General features: G+C 41.5%; 2 protein-coding genes across 3 annotated transcripts in view; both read right to left on the bottom strand.

Annotated features, from left to right (window-relative positions):
• stau2 (staufen double-stranded RNA binding protein 2) overlaps nucleotides 1-4,514 on the bottom strand; it is an 88,196-nt gene extending 83,682 nt beyond the window's left edge. Inside the window, exons 1-6 of one of the 2 annotated variants that reach the window (XM_079361669.1) lie at nucleotides 4,443-4,514; nucleotides 4,230-4,286; nucleotides 2,394-2,601; nucleotides 1,611-1,741; nucleotides 748-907; nucleotides 35-109 (exon numbers count right to left, since the gene is read on the bottom strand). In XM_079361669.1, the coding sequence (XP_079217795.1) occupies nucleotides 35-109; nucleotides 748-907; nucleotides 1,611-1,741; nucleotides 2,394-2,592 (565 nt within the window). In that variant the 5' untranslated portion in view covers nucleotides 2,593-2,601; nucleotides 4,230-4,286; nucleotides 4,443-4,514. The remainder of the gene's footprint in view (nucleotides 1-34; nucleotides 110-747; nucleotides 908-1,610; nucleotides 1,742-2,393; nucleotides 2,602-4,229; nucleotides 4,287-4,442) is intronic. The other variant, XM_079361670.1, reaches the window with a different exon arrangement.
• A 1,233-nt stretch (nucleotides 4,515-5,747) lies between these two features.
• On the bottom strand, nucleotides 5,748-15,469 carry ube2wb (ubiquitin conjugating enzyme E2 Wb). Its single transcript, XM_079361653.1, has 6 exons — nucleotides 15,367-15,469; nucleotides 14,539-14,630; nucleotides 10,441-10,543; nucleotides 8,302-8,457; nucleotides 8,138-8,213; nucleotides 5,748-8,019 (listed from the first exon to the last, which is right to left on the bottom strand). The coding sequence occupies exons 1-6, from the start codon at nucleotides 15,379-15,381 to the stop codon at nucleotides 8,006-8,008; spliced, it is 456 nt and encodes a 151-aa protein (XP_079217779.1). The 5' UTR covers nucleotides 15,382-15,469; the 3' UTR covers nucleotides 5,748-8,005.
• Nucleotides 15,470-15,922: the final 453 nt, after the last annotated feature.

The raw sequence follows: 15,922 nt of genomic DNA, 5'->3' as shown, positions 1-15,922 counted from the left end.
AGAACAAACACCTAGCTGTGGGAGTGTCACCCACCTGGGGGAGGGGTTACTGCCCTTTGTGATGTCATGAAGGGAAAATCTCCAAACGGCTTGTTTGGGCACACATTTTCTGAAAAGTGGAGCAGGCAAAAGATGGAGATGAAGGACTTTTTTCATAATAGGGGGGGTTTGTAGACAGGATAGGGACACAAATTAGTGTTTGGAAAACATGGCAAAGTGTATTATGCATAATATGTGACCTTAAAGCAATGTTATGGAGAGACTGATACCTTACATTTATCATGATTACATGCAAATGGTTTTAATTTTTTTTGCAATGTGGGACTGCTTTGGCTTTCAACACGTCAAATTAAAATGCAGCATTAACATCAGAAGTTTCATCCAGCTTTCCTGCCATGAAAAATGACGATCCATATTGGCAAGATTTATGCAAAGCTTAACAGGTTTGCTGCTCCGTAAAGATCTTTATCCCATCCTACTCTGTCCGGCTGCTAGTGCCAGAATCAGTTAACTGCTGCTGCTGAAGTTGAGGCGGCAGGGCTTGTATTTCATCACTTTCTCAAAGTATTGTACATGAATTAGTCTTTACACTCAGGACTGTCTCCGTTTAAAAGACATGTGCTATTAACACAAAATGATGATAATAATTCAATCAGTTAAATTGACATTTTGCATGTGAAAAGTATCAGCCACTCAAGGAGTGTTTTTAATGCAATCTTTCCCTGTCATTTTCTTATGTGGCATTACCTGGGTTACTGTTGATGTCCACTTTAGGGGAGCGGGGTGCTGGCCTGGGAAGAACGCTCTCGTCCAGAGCTTTGGCGGCTGTGGAGTGCTGTGCCTTTTTAATGCTGGTGCCCTCTGCCTCCCACACTTGCTCCCCAAGAGTAAGCTGCACTGTGAAGATCTACAACAGTGACACCCAGAGGGAGAGACGGTCACTAACATCGACTATGTCTGAATAAACATATCTCAGAAACCCATAGCATAACCCATAACTAATGGCGCTTACACACAGTTGAAGGCAGAGAACACACACCCCTTGTACGTCTCCTGTGCAGTAAAGTGCAGAGGTTGAATGGTGTGGCTAAGTCCTTATCCACCACGGGAGGTTAAAGAGACGTAACAGAGGGGAGACTGTGGCAAACATGTAATGTAGAAGCTGAAAGTGCAGAACAGTGCTGGGAGTGTGAGCATGCTGAGTGTGTGAGTATGTGGAGCGCACACTGTTTGCTCACACGCTGGCTCTTTTGCACCTCCACAACAACACAATGCAAAAGGAAACCACACACAGTCGAGAAAGCAACACCACGACTGACACCATGTGGCTGTAGAAGCCGGTAATGAAGGATACAGCGCTGTGGGTGGCTCAAGATTCTTTTATAAAAAGTACTTAAAAATCGGAAACATCAATACCAGTGGAGATGCCATAAATAAGCACGCATTACAACTGTGAACTTGGCACTTTAAAAGATTTCTTGTTTAAGTTTTACAATCGTTTCATTATTAATCATGCTTGCATTACTGACTTTGTGAAAATGAAGTGTCATTTCAGTTTTCTTCGTTTTTCGGCTCAGTTTCAACTCCAGAGTCACATTCCTTTCGCTTACCTTAGCGTGTGCAGGGCCTCTCTCGTTGAGGAGCTTGTACTGAGGTTGGATCCTATTGAAACGGGCTAACTCATTCACCAGACACATTGGAGTTTTCTCTTTAGGGTTTGCCATGTTCTCCTGGGGCGGGCCTTAAAATAGAGAGCAGAATACGTCACACACTGAGCGTCACACTCGGAGCGATTATTATGAATTATTTCAGAGTTACCGCTATGTTTCTTGTGTAGCATTTATGTCAGTAATGCTAAAACACATGTCACATGTAATAATCGTGTTTTATGCACAAAGGTGGGGGAAAAAAAAAAACATTAAACAACGGAGTCATGAAACAAAGGATCCATCTTGCAGAAGAGACACTGACATTGTTTAAGATGTTTACTTATGGGTGAGAGCTCAGGTGGGTCTGGAAGCTCCAGGCTAGGGACTGTGATTTAAGTCTCATATAAGAAGAAATATCATCAGGGTTATCTGATGAACATCTTAAAAACTGTAACAACAAAACAACTCTATAGAGAAACACAACTACAGTTTTTTTACAGTTACATTTTTTGTCAAATGTTCTCAGTGAGTTCAGCCTTTACTGTTAGATAGATAGATACTTTATTGATCCCGAGGGAAATTCAAGCATGTGACAGCAGAAATGTTGACAGCAGAGCTGCATCCAAAGCGATCAAGAGCAGAAAAGGCTTGAAACAAGTTCTAATATTGGCAGAGCATATATTTCTTTATTCTGACATTTTGCATCAGGGATGTAGGGATGCATTTCCCCCGTGGGTTTTCTACCTGGCGATGTGGAAGACACAGGGGAGTCCCCATATCCGACTGCAGGAGCAGGGCAGGCGGGTGTGGGGGTCGGGCCTGTGCCGTTGACGGAGGGCTGCAGACCCAGGGGTCCTGGGCTGGCCATGGCCGTCGGGGGAACGCCGGGGGAGAGGCCAGGACCAGCCAGGGGTGCTGAGGTCTGTACTTTCACTTGAGCCATCCTCTATACCTGGAACCGAACCACAATGAACACACTTTGAGTAAGACACCCACTGTAATCATGTCACTTAAGATGGACGAATGCTGTTCAAATTCAAGTTGTTCAATACAACAAAAGAAGAAAAAATAACCACCTCACAAGCATGTCTGCATGTACTTAAGCACACGTTATTAAGCAGCAGATTTTTTTTTTACACATTTTACAGCTGTTCAGTGACATTTGAGAGATTTCTGTGTGCAAAGCCAGGAAAACAAGACTTCAAGCTGGGCAGCTCTGGGCCTATCTCACATTCTGATCCACTGGCAGCTAATACACCCGGACAATGAAGCTTTATTTGAAGGAGCTTTGCTCATGTTACTGCTGCAAAAAGTCCGGGTGGGGGGGGGGTGGGATGTAGAGATTCCTGTGATAGCAGCCTGAACAAGACAATTGATATCTAATCATATTTTATCTGTGACTATAGTGAGGTCTAAAGGCCCGTAAAGATGAAGTAGAGGTCACAAGCAGTACTGAGGTGAGAAACAGAAAGACACTGAGCGTTGTTATGCAAGATAGGGAACGTAATAGGCTTCCATGTGGGTTTTTTTATAAGGAAATGATGAACATAAAAAAATAGATATCACCGTATCTTACCAGAATGGCTCCATTACTGGTTCATTTATTTATTTGTGAAAAGCACTGAAGGGAGTGTGTGTTCCCACAGAGGTCAGAGCACAGGGTTGGGGGGGGGGGGGGGGGGGGGGGGATAAGGCTCATTGAACTTTCATTCTTTGTTAAAATGATTACATTTACATCAGGTAAATCGAGATCAATAACAAAAACCATAAAGTGGATGCAAACCTAACCTTAAAACCTGTTTTACACTGACTAAACAGGTGTTCTCCAAGCCTACTGTTTATGGTTGAGACTATGGTTAGACTGGTGTAAACAACACAGCAGTGACTTGTTATATTACACAGCCGGTATATGTGATATTTCCAAACAGTATAATGATATTATGACTGTAACTTCATTCATTGCATCCTTTTGATTTCATCTCAATGCCCTGGAGTTTTTGGGGTCACAATCTGTCTTGGTTTTCTCCTAGCTTCTGCATGCAACATAAACAAACACAGCTTCGAACAACACGCCAAATGCATGCCTCTCCTGCACTTACACACACACACACACAAGTTGAGTAAGAGGGAGGTGTTAAGGCTCGGGTTGACTTTGCAGTCCTACATGGCTTGTCTGCAACCCCCTGAACCTACAAAATATAGCTTCGACAGTGCCCAGCTTAGCAATGAGCTAACGTCACCAACTACAAAACGCAGTTTCCTGCAAGTGTCAGCTGCTTAAAACTGTTCAACACACTCGGGAAGCATGCATGCCGTCGTGATTGTGTCTCTGTGGTTTCGCCTGATAAATATACATCATGTAGCCTGCTCCAGAAAAGCTAGTTTAGCCGGTTAGCGCTCATCATCGCTGATCGGCCGAGCACCCATCTTGCTAGCATCTCCATATACCGCCCCATCCCTCCGTGAAAGTCTGGTGAATTTCAGTCCACAGTAATTGCACATATCATCAGGCGACAGAGTAAAGAACGACCCAGATACTTTCAGGCAACAAAGGGTCTCATAATTAAGGGTATTTTTTACCTTTGTCCAGGGCCAGACCCCAGTTACACCTCCGACATTGGCAAACACTAAAGAGAACTGGATGGAAGAGAACAGACCAAGTTATTTTTTCTGGGTAAAAATGTGAAATGTGTCCTATTTGAAGCAAGAGACTAGTCATGTTGACATTGCAGGCATAAAGTTTGTGTTTTGTTTATTTTTTCCAATGTTAAATATTGCATATCGCTTACTTACGAGCGTTACAGTACGAGATAAATCCTGAATGAATCAGCCACCCCCGCGGAGACACAAATGGTTCGGTCCTGGTTTGCTTCCTCAGAGGATACAGTTGTAACTTTGATTCAGAGCAAACACGTTTTCTACCTGGCTGTCCACGCACAGCCTCTTTACATGCTACATACACACTGATTCATATACTTTGATTTTTGAATAATGCATGTTACAGGCACTACATCACAATGTGGATTAATATTCCTCGTATCTAAACATACCTGGCCACCAAAGCTAAGACTTTAGCTTTTAAACACTCAGTTTGCAGGCTCAGTTTATAACTTGAATAGCTTAAACATTTTTTGAGGGGAGACTCAAGAGTTTGAGTTTAATTATGGATTCAATCATTAGTAAGTCTAAGTGACATTATTTATTATTATTAATAATAATAATAAATAATGTCACTTAGACATTTCCTGCTGTAAGATTTACGTCACATGACAGCAGATGATGGGTATTTATGACCAAGGGTTCCAACTTCTGAAAGGAACCGACATGAACTTCAGAGGGAACATGAGTGAGGTTAAAAAAAAAAAAAGGAAAAACCAATGGTGGACGTTTACTTTTGACCACTAGATGGAGCCACTACCTTGCTTTTTTTATGTCACTTGCGCTGACTGAAATGATACGATTTGGATTTGTTCTTCTTTTTGCTCTCATATGCAGAGACAAGACATTTTTATGGTTAAACAAAAGTTTAAAAGAAAAAAGGAAAGAAAAAGAAAACAACTATTTAAAAACTACAACATAAATTCTTTTTCACACAATCAAGGCGAAAAATTAGTATTTTTATCTTTTTAAAAATGGATTTTCCAGAGACAGATAAAGGTATCCATTGTCATTGTGAGTTGGACTGTATCAATGTTATGCTTTTATTTATTTTTAGTGACAAGATAAGTGGATAGTCAGAATTGAGGGGGATGACACTTGGAGGAACACAGCCTCCGAACATCGGGCGCCCACCGGATTGGATTTTCAGACTCAATACATTTTAAAACTCATTGAAAACTGATAAAAAGCAAGTATTTTCTACACATTTATTTCCATGTCGATATTGCAGCTTGTTTGTTTTTTGTCTATTTGGTGCACCCTTGATGTAATATGGAGGCTACATTATCACTTTAAATATGGCGACATTCATGAAAAGACAATTAATTCTCTGAATTCAGCTGCAAACCTCATTATTTAGGCCTATTGAGCGTGACAGTTTTAACTTTTGTAGACATACAATTAACTGAACGCACTGAAGAAAAAACATCCAAACAAAGGTTGAATAAAAGTGAATCTTTACTTTTATTATTGATTATGAAAATGAACAGGCACCTATTACATGGAGCTTGCACATCCCAGAACAAAATTTCGAATATAAATAACACACCCTCATTAGTGTTGATCACGCACAACAACCTGCAAGCTAAGAGTTCAAACCACATTGAAAAAGGAAAAGAAAAACCTAGGAACGCAAAAAAAAAAAAAGTCACATCCAAACCCTTGTAACATATTCCCTTGCATGTGTTTTCAAATCTCAATCTTCAAATCTGAGCCACGAAGTGAAGGCTTCTCGTTTCCACACAATCATTTCAATCCCACCGTCCTTTTCTCCTCACACAGTGACAGCAGACAAGACTAAGCTATTGAAAAAAAAAAAATCATTGGTTAAATAGATGTCTTTAAGTTATCAATATAGTTTTTGAGATAGCAGTGTGCTGTGGTAATCTCCTCTACAGTATAGAGCATCATCACATTCACTCATGTTCATTCAAGAGATCCACCTAGACCCTGGAAAAAGCAAAACAAACAAACCCAAATGAAAAAAAATTCAAGTATCTCTGACTGGATGGCGATACAACATTTGTTTAGGAATGGAGCGATTACAGTGTGGAAAAAAAAAAAATGACAACGAGCCACAAAGCTTCTGGAGTTCAGCTTTATAAAATCCATCCAATCAACCTGAACCTAAGTTAAGGAAATACTCAAAAGTTGTCACAATGCCTGATGCCAATAAGAAAAAGTAGGGTTTAAAACCGCATGCATCCCCACTGTAAAACTACGTCACTTTTTTTTTCTATTTTTAACCAGCAGTGATGTTTGTCGCCATCTGTACACGTCGTAATTAGCAAAAGATGCAGCCTAACATCCAATGAAATAAAGCACTCCTATTATCATTCTGCTATAAAGTCAATGCATCCTCTGCTAATTTCTTTTATATCATCTGGCAATTCAAGACTTATGTACAATAGTTTCAGACATGTTATAATGTTACAACATAACAGTCTCTTTTGGTGAAAATATAGTTAAATTCAAAATATCTGATAGGTATCTTTTTAGAGGTGAGCTCTATATTGAAAAAAGTACCTGAGCCAAAACTCTGACCAGGGGGAATCACAAAAGCCTCATCTTTACCACTCCTGTAAAGACACTTCTTTTAGTCATTCATTTACCGTTCTCATGAACAAATAGTCATTTAAAAAATTTAAAATAAATACAAAAAAAAAAAAAACAACCCCCCTCCCCCCGACATTTTTCAATATCAGTATGAGCTAGTTGGAAAAAGTACAAAAAAAACCCAAACAACTCAAGACATTAAAATCAAACGTTTCAGAAGATTAAAGCATCAAATTTAAAAATTGAACTAGCACACAAATACAAATGGGTTGTGCATCGACGTTGTCATAAAGGACATTCTTAAAAACGAAGGGAGAGGCATCTTCCAAGCTGGACTTGTGAGCGCTGCACACGTTCAGCCCCCTTTGTCTACAAGGAGATGCACTCAACTCAAAAACATCTGTCATCACCTCTGCTTTCATCCCATTGGTACCGACATTCTCGCCAACAGCAGCAGGAACCGCAGCCGGGTCTCGAGTTGGAAAATGAAGAAGACAGTTGTGTTTTTATCTTGATACAATGTTGCAAACTAAAACCCCTCAAACCTGATATATACGCGGAGGACTGCTTACAGAACTACTGCAAGTTGGGAATATCATACTACTAGTGCCTTTTTTTTTTTTTTAAACTAGATACTTTCACAGTGCATATCATTGAAAAAACAAACAGATGAAGCATTTTCTTGGGGTTATGATGGTCAGATCCTTTCCGGAAAAACAATCAGATTTGGATTTCTCTTCGTAGGCCCAAGCATGCATCCATCACTTCTTATTGCACAACAAAAAGGACCTTTAAATGCACCCACACACAAACAATAAGAATCTTAAAACAGGAAGTATAATTATCTCACCACAAATCCACCTCGCCTGCTTTTCTGAATCAACTATCTCTTCGACCGAAAAAATAACAATCCGTCTCGGGTGCATCTTTATGTTCCACTACTTTTGCTCTCTCTATGTTACAACCGCCTAAAACATGCATCCAACCGTCCGCTGGGGGGGGGGGAATGCAGTCAAGAGCCTCCAGCGCGTGGTGTCCATTGTTCCAGTCAAACGTCAGAGTTCAAAGACTGAATGATTAAAAAGTGCTTTACGAAGGTCAGTAGGACTTCTTTCTTCTACGATTATTATAAAGTTTGTACACTAGCATGTATCATCTGCAAAGGAAAAACACATACATAGCACGGTTACATCAACGGCAGAGGCGCAATCAATAGCTCGTCTTTCCCCCCCAACTACAGAAAACAAAAGAAACATGAGGTTTGAAATACTCACCATGATACCACCATTTTGTCTTCTTTGGATTTTTGTTACACGTTCTTACATAAAAGGAGTTATCAGGCGGTCGTCTCTGCAGAAAAACAACATTTAGATGAAGATTAAACGAGTGCTGGATGTTGTAGCGAGCACTACATTTCGCACGAGTGCAGGCTTCTTACCTTTTCTTTGCAGCTGGACAACATGCTGATAATGCTAAGACAAACTGATTGCACTGAGAGGGCTGGTGACCAGTCTTCCGTTAGAATAGATAGACAGATGTGACCGTTACTATACACATGAGGGTGGACAGGTATATTCTCTCCTGTGAACATTACCTGTGAGAAAATAAAAAAATAAAAACATGTTAGTCACTTTAGTGCCAACTTAATACATCTACATGGTGGAGAGTATCTGATGCAGAAAAGGAGAGTGTGTGGACAAAATTCAGGCCTTATTGGTACTTCACGATACAACTCAGAGGAGTAACTGTTAGGGGGAAAAATAGTTTTTTTTTTTTTTTTTTTTAAAGGAAAATAATGAGTTGTGCTGTATTGGCACATGTTAAGCTCTGTGGTAGTATGAAGCTCTGGGATTAGGACAGAGAGGCCTAGGTGGGGTGAGAGAGGGGAAGAGAGAATGGCAGACTAAGAGAGGAGACATGCTGAATAAAAAAAAAGAAGAAGAAAAAAAAAAAGGTGCCATGGTCTATAAAAAGCAACGACAGCCAGCAGTCGGGTAAATGGGTGCAGGAGTCGGAGCTGAACATGAAGATAGAGAACGTGTGATGAGAGGAGACGAACTCAGGATGGAAAGTGGTGAGGTTGAGAGAAAGGAGGGAGTAAAGAGGGCGATGAAGGGTAACAATGGGTTGAGGCAGCGTGGCACCAGACGGGGGGGGGGGGGGGGGGGGGGGGGGGTCTGACAGGATGAGTGTTACAGATAGGAGCACTGAGTAGAGCTGGCACTACAACGCAAACATCAAGACAATCTGACAGCTCCTCGCTTACAGAAACTTCAAATATTTACTGAAACGTCTGCTACACTTTCAAATCTGAGGTGACGGCATGGAGCAAAGAGACAGTTTCGAAACCTGAAGCTAAGTGCTAAGAGTCAGGGTGGAAATAGACGAAAAACATCCTTACAGAGTGGAATAACTAATAACATGTACCGAAAATAAGTTCATGACCTCTGTGGTATGAAAACAGACTTTGTAAACTTTTTGGGTTTTTTTTTTTAATAACGGTGAAAACATTCACAATACATCTGAGCAATTTATCCACATCCCCACTATTTGGTGACTGTCCCTTTAAATTGTTCCATGGACCACAGAGGCTTCTCGTCATCAGGCTGGTGTGTCTCGACTACGATCAACATTACTAAGGTAAAGGGAATCCAACAAATAGACTTCACTCGCAGGTGTCTGTTTTTCTTGAGACGGACACACAGTCTAATGACAAACACGCCTGACTCTTCCAGCCACGTGTTGTGTGTGGGACCTACTGGGCGCAGGGCGGTACATTCTTTAAATATTTCCAGTAAAAAATATTGAACTTATGAGTATCAACAAGTGATGAACAACGTTTATATTATTTTGGTTTCATTCGATTCATAAAAAAGGACTCTGGATGGTTTTTTTAATTGTTATTGAAACATAGAAACATTAGTATGCAAGGTATGCATGAAGGGAAGACCAACACACAATTTATCAACACATAACATGTGTGCGCTACACGTTATGATCAAAGCTCCTCAGATTACCTACAATGCACTGCAGCAGTTAACTCTGGAGCCCAACAGCGGGCCTGCCCTTCCTATTTGAGAGCGTAGTAGCTTAGATTATCTAATTTTCTCTACACCGACTCACTCTCTATTTATAGACGGCCAAGCTCCTGATGAGTGAAACAAGAATGTTGAGTTAAACTAATCCCCTCAAACGTGGCTTGAGCGGATGCTCTGTGCTGCTGTCTCGGTCAGTGATTCCTGGCTCCAATGTTTCCGAGGCCAGATTCATTCCATCAACAACTGCAGAGCTGCTGTGTTTCATGGGATTATTGCAGACACTTCATACAAAGCTTTAGTTCTCTGTATGTTCTGTACAGTGCACCTGACAGGCTACTTTATTTATCGCTGTTTAACTTTGAGTTGCTCTGAGAGAGGATTGTGTTTTATGAATTCTGTGGATAAAGACGGGTAACGGCTAACTGAATTGTCAGTCCTTTGGACAATGATGACATTTTGAGAAGAGAGAAAACAAAGTTTGCCACATTTACCCACTAACTGACTCGGACTGATCGCTGGGTAGATAATCTCGCTCTTACCTGAGGTGAATCAAAAGGATATCGACTACTAAATTTGAAAAGCAGCTGAAACTTCTCTCCTTCGTACAGAGTGCCGGGCGCTCCCTCCATGTCTACAATCCACCTGAAACGAAAGGAACTGGATTAAATCATGTCAAACATCAAGAGAAGCTCTACTTTACCAAAACACAGGCAGTGTCAAAACTCTTTCAAAAAACAACTTCAGTTCAGACTGAAACACTTCAGGTGACCCATCATGACCTCAGAGTGTGAGTGTGTGTGTGTGTGTGTGTGTGTGTGTGAGACTACTCAGCTTTCTGAGCTGCTGCATTTCCTTTAATACCCTGTTCCAAGTACACTCAGCCTTTCTCCCAGGAACACAGAAAACGAGACTTTAAGCAGTTTAAAACAGAAAAACTGAACGTGAGGAGGATCATCATCTGATTCCATGTTTTTATGCACTGCACCAAGTTTCGACCTTAAATCTGTCGCAAAAACCTTCTAAGATAATTGAGCGAGTAATACAACGTATATTCAACACCACTGATAACTTTTTTTTAAAGCTTAAAGATTGAAAAATCGGTCTGTATGTCGATGCCTCAACAACTTCATGCCGGATTGGGATTTCCCTCAGGACCATGTTTATGGTGTGCGGAGGAAGCATCCTGGTGGCTTTGGTTATCCTCTCTGAATCATTACATCAATTTAAACATGTCACTTTGTCTCCTGCACTTACTCATTTACCTCAGCTTTACTCTGTGTTCACTGCAAATGTGTACATGTGAGCTTATGCGTGTAAATGCTTCCCGAGACACACCGCCTGACCCGCCTGACGACCTGACTCAGACCGTTCTCAGCCTGTTTGCTGTCACCCGTGACCAGCCGGTCAAACATTAATGCACCAGCCATACACACGCACAAGCAAACATGTTCACTGCGTGGGTGTGAGGGACGCAGCCGTGAAAAAAAAGCACTGACCCACAAGAGGATAAAACAACGACCCCCCCCCCCCCCCCCCCCACCCCAACCCAACACTGACTCCTCTTGCCCCAACGTAACTCCCTACTTGGTTACATGAGGACGACGAAATTATAAAACCTCAGCGTGTGAGTGCTTTATTAAGAAGTTTGACCTTTGCACTTCACTTTGCAGGAATTATCATGGATTAAATCTGAGATTGTTACAGATATAGAACATGAGACTTTGCATCCATAAAAAAAAAAAGAAAAAAAAAAAGTTTACCAAGGCAGTGGGAAAGAGAGGCTGAAAGGTAAAAAAAAACAACAAAAAAAAACCTGTAAGCAATAGCTTAATAAAGTAGTCAATGACTGTAGTTATTTGTTGGGTAATGCACAATTCATTCAGGGAGAATGCAGCTGGAGAGAGTGAAGCTGTGAGCCTCTCTGCCTCTATGATTTGATTTCATCCGTTACCGTGGCTGCAGACTTTTAGTCACAATATCAAATGATTACCAAAGCCCCATAAAGTATGTTCCCTCCCTCTCCATGTTCAGCAGCACATAAGTTTTGCTGCGACACACAAGTACAACATGACTTACATGGAGCTCGTGTCATGACCACTCAAAAAAAAAAAAAAAAAAAAAAAAAAAGACTCAAAAGTGTGTGAGCTGTCGATGTAAGCTGGGCGTCTGATTCATTCCGTTGACAGTGAACAGCCAGCTGGGTTATGACAGTGAACAGCCAGCTGGGTTATGACAGTGGTTTAGAAATAATGCGATACTCTTATTGATCTGGTGGACAAATCTATTTTCGCCTCTGCAGCCTTGCTACAGAACTGTGCTGACTGAGCTGCGAGGGATTTGGTGTCTTGCTGAACATGAGAGACGATTGGAAGAGACGCTCGAGTTGAAGGACAGCCCAGTCTGTTCAGTGTGCAGCGCCTCCGTGGTCATACAACCGGTTCGATGTTGCTTCACTGTTAAAAACGGCCATTGCCTTCTCGCCGTAGAAAAGCGCATAGGAGAAGAAAAGGGAGCAGTGACGGCAGCATCACAATCTCTGGCCTAATTTCTTCCAGAAAGGACACTAAAGAGACTTGTGGCTGTTGTTCCAACATACAGCCTTGTGTCTCCTTCAAATCTAGCCTTAGGCGTAGAATCATTTAGGGCAGCTACAAGGTCAGTGCCGTTTGAAGCTGCCCCCTCGGAAAGTCCAGCGGTCAAAGCATCTAAAAGGAGCTCCGTTTTTTTCTCCCAGGCCGAGCAGCTTAGAGAGAGGCAGCCTCACTGTATACAAGTTACACCTGATGCAACCCACGCCTACCACAGCCAAGGACTCAGAGGACATAATGCTCAGCTTGCTCAAATTCCCCACAGCCTGGCGATTATATGATCAGGCCAACAAACGTCGCACAGAGCCGTTCGGAGAAACGCTGCCATGCAAATATTGAGCGTGGTACGGGAATGGCTAGAAGTACATCAATGATGCTAGCGTGTGCGGTGTCGTGCTAGCAACGGACTTCATGTGACTCTGAGCGAAACTGGGGGGAAAGGAAGCGATTTCAGTTATAGGGTCCATGCTTCTGTAGCATCTCGTCTCTCTGTAAGACGAGCCATTTAGGCGCAGGACTCACTTTCTGAGTAAATATTTGGGTTTCACTGAAATTCTTGAGAGAAAAAAGCAAAGAGTCTGTCAGCGACATAGTGACTGTGCAGGACTGTTGTTTGATAGAAGATATGTTCATTTGATCCCAGTTCGGTCCTGAATGACTTTCAGACTCGATAATAGAAGGACGTTTTGACATTCATTCTCTATATGCGAGTTATTTTTTGAACCGCAGGTGTGGCATGAGCCAGACAGCGTTCATATCATCTCTTTATTGAGTGCTATGAAGTTATTTTCATTTTATCTGTGATGGTGCAGGATAGGAATGTGGTCGATATCTGCGATTAAAACAAAAACAAAAAAAAACCAACAACTAAAAAAAAAAAAGATATCTGATTAAGGAAGAAGCAAACAGGTTATCTGAGCAGGGCTTTAAGTTTAAAGCAACACTTTCCTTGTTTGCAACGATTTACCCATTACAGCATCGAGCTACGCCGACTGCACAAGACAGATGACTGACACATAGATCGCAATCGAAGGAGCAGCAATGGAAGACAATGTGTACCAAAACAGAGAACACCTTATCGCTTTGACACGCACATCATTGTTTGGTTTGTTTTCGTAAAAAAGGGATAAGCTTAGTTTGTACTTAAAGCAGGAAGCGAGTGTCTGTATCTTACTTCACTGGATTATTGTCCCTACCACTGTCAGTCATGGTGACATTAAACTACCACAGGCTCATTAGACCTCTAAAATCAGAGCTGAACAAAAAAGGCACACCCGTAAATACCATGTCAAACCCGGGACGCGCTGCACGCAGCAGCTACTTAAACAGGTTTCAGAGTCATGAAGGAACAAAGCATTGATCTTGCATTGTTACATAATGTTGTTAAATCAACCAGAGTGCACTGTGAGGCTGTGTGACGCCTCTTTAAAAGTGCCAAGTAGTTATTATGGGAGACAATTTGACAAATGCAATCAGGCAGTAACTTTTAAAGTCAAGAGTTGCGAGCCTGCAGTAGAGTGATGTCCATAAAGTTAGATCTAAACCGTTCACAGGACCTCACTTCCTTTTCTTCCTCTCTGATTTACCCGACACAATTTGTCTAACTCAGCCAGTCAACATACTTAATGGATTTTTAAAAGGAACACCCAGAAACCCAGACGGAAAGGTCAGCTAAGTAGCCTCTCTATTCCACGCTACCCAAGTCCAACTCCCGAATGCCAACCTGTAAATATTTCATGAGGATGAATAGTGACACTGTGCATTAGAGACACTCCGATGACGGCCCCAAATCTACCAGTCTTCAGAGTCCTTCCAAACCAGCCAAGGCTTCGACCACTTTTAGTTCTCACGACTTCAATTCAAACAATGTGCCTCATTACATGTGTGGGCCCAGGCGTGGTGATTAACATGACTTTCAACAACAGCCAGAGTGATCAGTCACTCTATAATATGATGGCAACTGCAGGTGAAGGTGGTCATGTCTTAACGCTCACTGTGTTGCCATGCTGAAACAGATGAAATAAACATAAATGTGAAAGAAATACTTACTGTGTAATGGTGTTCTGTACACTTTTTTCATTAAGCGTCATTCCTGGGGGTGGATCATTTTGCAGGGCTAATAATTCCTTTTGTAGCCTTTTCTGTTGGTGACAGCAGTACAATGACAGTAAATATAAAAACGGAGATAAATGAATCAAAGTTGAATGTGAAATCTGCCTTTTCACACCACAGTGCTAAAAACTACCAGTGCTATTTAATTTCTTTAAAGAAGATTTTTTTTTAGATCAACTCCACCCAGACTGATATCACCTCGTGTCTGCAGATTTTATGATAAGAGAAAAGATAAGGACCAATCACAGCACATCCGTCTATATTGTTTTAAATACTCGGCTCATGGGATGTTTGAAAAAAGAAAATGTCACACAGCGATGATGCACCTGTTCAACCACAGGAAACTGGGACTACTCAATCTGCGCACTGTCTCGTTAGCTCGCTTACGTCAACGTCAACCACACAGCATTTAGCTTGTTTTATAAAATATCGCAATGAATTTCAACTCGTAACTTTACAGCCCTTGAGCCAAAATCCACTAGATGCTGCGAAAATACTACTCAATATCTGAAGCCTGTAAGCAGGAAGCAGGTTTCTCTGCCTGCCTTGACTTGGTGCTCTGGGTTGATGATGGGCTAGTTGTAATGCTAGCACAGACCTAGCGCTTGGTCTTTGCTGATAAATGACACCGCTTTTACGCCAATGTCATGGCTACTTCGAACCAATACATGCTCGTGAATTAAGTAGGTAATAAACAAGCAGATAGTACAACACTAAAGGTGAGTTATATTGTAAATATGCGACCGTAGGCGATTGTATTCTTACCTGCATCGACGCCATGATGGAAACCCCCCCTGCATCAGCGCAGAGTGGAGGAGTGTACGTCACCGAGTCACGTGACAACAAGAGTTGTTTTGACAGAAGACAAGCCAGCGATGAGCGACGTCAAAGCAACGACTCTACTCACTACTCACTCATTTTAGTCCTTATTGACTGACAGCAATTTGATTTTTTTTTTTTAAATGAAAGTGGAAATTTGAAAATTAGTGCAATGATGCTTTCAAGCCATATCTAGTGAGGTCAAAGAGGACATTAAGGGAGGAGGGTCAATGACCTCTGCTCACGGAGCGAGGACCTGCTTCACACATCCCAGATAAACATTTAGTGCATACCAATTATAACATTAATTTTTGTTCATACTGTTCTGATTTCTTTTTCGTAACACACGTCAAGCATGACATTCAAAAACACCCGGTTAACCTTAACCAAGATGTTTAAAAGAAAACCTGTATTATAACTCGCACTTTCTCCATTAATTTGACTTTCCTTTTATTTAATGTGCAAGTATAAACTGCAGGATCTAATTTGCTTCCATACAGCA

Source organism: Symphodus melops (assembly GCF_947650265.1).
Source record: "Symphodus melops genome assembly, chromosome: 14".
In the NCBI taxonomy this organism is placed as follows: domain Eukaryota; kingdom Metazoa; phylum Chordata; class Actinopteri; order Labriformes; family Labridae; genus Symphodus; species Symphodus melops.
This window is presented reverse-complemented; position numbering and strand designations above follow the sequence as displayed.

What these genes read in the sequence shown, in the direction of transcription:
- ube2wb (XM_079361653.1), bottom strand. An exon ending in GTACAGAACACCATTACACA is followed by an intron (nt 10,544 to 14,538) that starts GTAAGTATTTCT and finishes CTTTCGTTTCAG; the next exon opens with GTGGATTGTAGACATGGAGG. An exon ending in ATCCTTTTGATTCACCTCAG is followed by an intron (nt 8,458 to 10,440) that starts GTAAGAGCGAGA and finishes ATTTTCTCACAG; the next exon opens with GTAATGTTCACAGGAGAGAA.